At 38.0% G+C, this 5847-nt stretch overlaps 1 protein-coding gene across 1 annotated transcript; it reads left to right on the top strand.

Annotated features, from left to right (window-relative positions):
• On the top strand, positions 453-3578 carry LOC8080386. The gene is made up of 5 exons (XM_021459469.1): positions 453-2004; positions 2189-2229; positions 2336-2753; positions 2934-2972; positions 3433-3578. The coding sequence occupies exons 1-5, from the start codon at positions 453-455 to the stop codon at positions 3576-3578; spliced, it is 2196 nt and encodes a 731-aa protein (XP_021315144.1).

Raw genomic sequence — 5847 nt, 5'->3', positions numbered from 1 at the left:
CAGTGAAAATAACAGTAGGTAGTAGCCCAATACTCTTGTTCTGTCACTGTATTGTTAATTAAATAATTGTCTACTTTTGTCACTGTATTGTTACTAGTAGTGAAAACTACATGCTGTCAAAAACATTATTTGTTACTTTTGTTTGTCATGCTGCAGTTCGCTTGATTAGTTGATCTTTATTCTTTAATAAACTTGTTAATTTTTTCCACTTTGTAGGCTTATCCAGCACTGCATCTACATCCAACCAAGTAAATGTTGTTGTGGTTGAGCCAACTGATCCAGCCTGGAAGCACTGCACAATGCCTGATGTGAACAAGAAGAATTCTCTGAAGTGTAACTATTGTAATAGCATCTATAATGGTGGCATTACTAGAATCAAGTATCACCTTGGCAAAGTTCCTGGTTTTGGTGTTGCAAAATGCACTAAATTCCCATCTGATGTGCAAAGTTCCATGGTACAGTTGCTATCAAAGAAGTTGGACATCAAGCAAAAGAAGAAACAGGACAAAGAAGATGACAGAGCTGAAGTTGATCTGAGTCATTCTGAAGGAGAGGAAGAAAGTGATGGAGAAAGCAATTCGGTGATTGTGCTAAAGAAGGTGAGCAGCAAAGGAACATCTTCAGGTGGTCCTATGGACAAGTTCTGTACACAAGAAATAGTTGCTGCAAGGAAGGGGAAATCTGGTGTTGAAAATAAGGTTCCATCCAAGTTGTCTACTGAAAAAAGAGAGGAGAAGAGAGACAGGGCATGTGAGTACATTTGCCAATTCTTTTATGAAGCAGGGATCCCACACAACACTATTTCATTGCCTAGCTTTGATCTTATGCTTGAGGCTATAGGAGATTTTGGTAGAAATTTGAGATGCCCAACTCCATATGAGATGAGTGGGAAATTCTTACAGAAAAGGAAAAGGAAAGTACAGGAGTCATTGAAGTCTCATCAAGAATCTTGGGAGCTACATGGTGGCTCAATTATGACAGATGCTTGGACAGACAAGAGAGGTAGAGGTGTGATGAACTTGGTAGTTCATAGTGCATATGGTATTTATTTTCTTGATTCAGTGGATTGCTCAGCTGAGAAGAAAGAAGGCAGATACATCTTTGACCTGGTTGATAGATGTATTGAGGAAATAGGGGTGCAAAATGTAGTCCAAGTTGTGACTGATAATGCAAGGGAAAATGAGGCTGTTGCAAGTCTATTGAAAGCAAAGCACCCATCTATTTTCTGGACTGGTTGTGCTGCCCATACTATAGACCTCATGCTAGAAGATATAGGAAAGTTTCCAAAAGTTTCAGCAACAATTAGCAAAGCAAAGTTCCTGACTGTTTTCCTATATGCCCATACTAGAGTTTTGGACCTAATGAGGAAGTACCTTTCTAGGAATTTGGTGAGGTGTGGGGTAACAAGGTTTGCTACAACTTATCTCAACTTGAAAAGCTTGTTCGAAAACAAGAAGCAAATTCTGAGGCTATTTAGGGAAGATGAACTCAATGAGTTATGGTACCTAAAGAGTGTCAAAGGGAAGAAAGCACACAACATAGTAACCTCTGATAGTTTCTGGAGAAGAGTTGAGGCTGCTGTTAATTACTTTGAGCCACTAGCTACTGTGTTGAGGAGAATGGACAGTGATGTGCCATCAATGGGGTTCTTGTATGGCTATCTAGTAGAGGCTAAGAATGAGATTGCTAGGAGATTCAACAATGATAGGAAGAAATATGAGGAAGTTCTTCATTTCATTGACAAAATGTGGGATAGTAAGATGAAGACACCTTTGCATAGGGTTGGATACTATTTGAATCCTTTCTACTATTATCAAAATAAGGTTGAAATAGAGGATAATGAGTCATTTAGGGATGGTGTAATAACTTGCATCACAAAGCTTGTGAGAGATGCCGACACTCAAGACAAAATTATTGAAGAGCTTCAAATGTTTCAGGATGCAGAGGGATCATTTGGCAAAGAAATTGCCCAAAGACAATGCAAAAACATTCATTTTGATCCAGGTATCAAACTTGCACTCTGTCTAATATTAGAATTTAAATTGGCTCACTGTCTTGGTATATACAATATTAGAATTAAAATTGCCTTCTCTTTTCACTTGTATATAGCTAAGTGGTGGCTGAACCATGGAAGTAGTGCACCAAACCTGAGAAAGTTAGCTGCCAGAATTCTCTCTTTGACATGCAGTTCATCAGCTTGTGAAAGATGTTGGAGTTTTTTTTGAACAAGTAAGAATCTTTCATTCTTTGCACCAAACCTGAGAAGTGAGAAACTGATTTAGGCATTAAGCTTAAGCACTTATTAAATAATAAATATACAATGAACTCTATGTAGGTCCACACAAAGAAAAGAAATAGGCTGCTTCATGACAGAATGAGGGACCTTGTATACATCAAGTTCAACTCAAAACTAAAGCAAAAGAAGGATAACAAGGATAAGGATCCCCTTGAGGTGCATATGGTTGATGCATTAGAAGATGAAGACAATGAGTGGATCACTGGCATTGAGCCAACAGAAGTAGATCATGACCAAGAGGGAGAAACTGGAGCAACATCACAGTCACGGGGAATTGCAGCTGCATCTCAAAGAGAAGAAACAAGGAGGGGAGGTCAAAGGAACAAAAAAAGGAAGAGGTTGATCCATATCCCTACTGCTATGGATGATGAAGACATCAGTGTTGCATCTTCTGATGGAGAAGACGACAATGATATGCCATCCCCATCCTTTCCAAGTTCAGTGACTAAGGTCCATGGTATCACTTGCTGGGTTGATGTCCAGTACTTTTTGTTGATTTGGTCTTTTGATTCAACTATCAGTTTGCACTTCTTGGCTGTTATGCCAAGTTCAAATTAAATTGTTAATTGTTATGTTATGCACTTATGCGTATGCACTTAGTGGTTGTTGTGCCGTTATAAACTTATGACTACTATAGGTTCTGTTCTACTTCTATGGTTAAATAGTTATGCTGCAGGTAAGCATTACTTTTATATTTTCTCAGTTTGTATTTAAATAGCGCGCCGCGCGACAGCAGCCGCTACTACTAATTGTTGACGCTATAGCGCGGCTATAGCGCCGCTATAGCGTGCGCGATAGCGCAAATAGCGCCTCGAATAGCCTCGCGCGAAATTAAATAGCCCACGATCAAAAACTTTTTCTCATCTTCTTTTTCAGTGCTCTATGGCTAAAGCTGTGTGGGGGATTGTTGCTTTCTCCCTTGGGGCAACAAATGTTCCCAGAAATTTTAATCAATATATGTTGGTTGTGGTGTGAGAAGTGGCTTCCTCATAGACAAAAATTTTATACAATTGGTATATCAACGATATGTTGGGCAATTTGGAAAACACGAAACAACATTTGTTTCCAAGGAAAAAATGTAACAAGTCCTATCACCATTATATGCTATGCATGTTCGCTTATCTCTTATTGGGCAGGACTATTTGAAGACCTCGATAAAGAAGAATTGTCTGTCGGTGCTGAGACAATGTTGAAGATTGCGTTACAACTAGTGGGTAAAGCTAAAAGTCCCCAAGATCAAGATGTGTTGAAGGAAAAAGATGAAGATGCTGAAGACAATTGAGTGCTCTGAGGAGTTGCAGCTGCTATTTTTTCGTCCTCTGTTTTGCTGGAGTAGTTGGATGTTTGTTTTTACTCTTGCTATAAATTTTACTGATGGATCTCCTGTGTCCGGTGATCTCGTGGTGATAGTTGGTAGTACAATGGCTAGTCCTTTGGGTAGTAGTAAGCGTTGGTTTCTGGATGTCTGTTCTTGTCTAAACTCTTTGTACGAATTGTATTTCCGTTGTTGCAATGGAAATGGGGAAGATCTCTCGTATCGAAAAATAAGCATTTAGTTATAAAATATTTTTAAATATTATATATATTTAGTGTTACAAATATTAATATTTTTATTTTTAGACATATATATTTGATTAAACTTTAGACATGTTAACCAAGATTGTATTGTTTCTTGGACTTAGGTACTACTATATATACATATTATTTCTGGATAAATGGCAACTATAGGCAATTGATATGTCATGTACAACAGAGATTGTGGGCTTGTTGTCAAAAAAAAAAACAGAGATTGTGGGCTGCAGGATTCTACACACGTTTGGGTTGAGCAAGCGGCCCGTTGAGGCATCAGCAAACTCACAAGTCTCTCCAGGATCCTGGGGCTGCTCGGAGCATCCATATGGTGTCTCTATGGACCACCTAATACGGTGTTTAACAACAAACTACTTAGTCTATGTTGTGTCATGTGTGGCTTTAGGCATTCTGGACCGGCTAGACCATACGTGAGCCATGGTGAAGGCACCGAGGCTCACCGTACCCTCAAGCTTGTCGACAGTAGACTGGGCTATGGTTTGCTAATAAGAGGTTGATTTCTAAAGGTTGCTATAGGAGGGTCTAGAACAAATCAAGGGAGGTACATGTACCTAGGTGGGTTTTGCTAAGGAGAACTAAATCGTGAGTTGATTTGGAAAACAGAAACAATAAAACAAATTAAATAGAGAAGTGGAGAGGATAGGTATATACATCAAGAGAACTTTTTTTGGACTCTATATGCGAGACTAGTAAGAGTGTTATCTACTCCTTCCATTCCAAATTATAAGTCATTTCAAGAATCTTGGAGAGTCAAATCATTTTTAAGTTTGACCAAAATTATAGAGAGAAATATTAAGATTTGTAACATAAAGTGGGTATACTGTGAAAATATAATTAAAGAAGAAGCTAATAATACTTAGTTGATATCATAATAATCATTATTTTATCATATAAATTTGGTCAAGTTTATGATAGTTTGACTTTCTAAAATTCTTAGAATGACTTGTAATTTGGACACCGTTGAAGACACCCTTAGGTGAAGGCCATCCATAGCTAATCTACCAAAGTTTGTAATTAGGGGATGAATTGGATGGTGGGCTTCACCAGGGATGTGTGATTAGAGCTTACCAAACGGCTTAATAATTACTAGCAATAGTCCATAGTTGGCATAGAGAGGGATAAATTGTTGGTGAAGTTCGTCCTTGTCCTTCTATCACTGTCGGTTGTGTTTGCTCTGACTGGCAGTGATATGTCACTGTGAGGTTGTGTGTCGACCTGGCAGCGATAGGGTCATCATTAACAGGTGAATATGATCCCCAATTATTGTCTGATTGATAGGCGAAGCATAATCACTCTCGGCTCATGCATACTTGACAACAGTTATTGACTATTAGTAGTGTACATATGGATCTAGAGCTAGATTCTCTAAAAACATTTTAATACACGGGAGAGCTATCATTGCATTAAGAATATATTACTTAGAAACTATTTACATCAAAGTAATCTTGGTTGCAATACGGCGCTCTATGGAGCCAAAAACTGTAATAAACTAATTAGTTGTATCTCTTAATTAGTTTAAAATAGGTCAAGTCCTTAGCAAAATTTGATAAAAAAAATATACACCTATTTATCTTTTTTTAACAATAACATCGTATATCAATTAACAACCGATGTCTAATAATTATATGCTCTTGTTTAAATTTTGTTGAAAAAAATAATTTGTGTGTTTAATTTTTTTTTTTGAAGCATCACTTATGCAGGTGTTTTTTTGTTGGTAACTCAGTCAAAAAGATTATTTATAGTATACCAACCATAGCGATAGAACTGCTATGGCCTATGACGTCCAGGTCCAAGTTGATAACGCAAGTAGCAACCCACAATATGCAGGTCGCGTAACAAATATAATATGTTGCCATACTTAATATTGTCCCTTTATGCTATGGATTAACCAGAAATCTTCCGGTCCCAACATTCGGATCGGAAGCGCCTGCCGATGATTTCCCGCTCGCCGAGGCTGATGG

This window comes from Sorghum bicolor, chromosome 4 (assembly GCF_000003195.3).
Source record: "Sorghum bicolor cultivar BTx623 chromosome 4, Sorghum_bicolor_NCBIv3, whole genome shotgun sequence".
Lineage (NCBI taxonomy): Eukaryota > Viridiplantae > Streptophyta > Magnoliopsida > Poales > Poaceae > Sorghum > Sorghum bicolor.
Note: the sequence above shows the minus strand (reverse complement) of the source record. Positions and strands in the feature narration are given on the sequence as shown.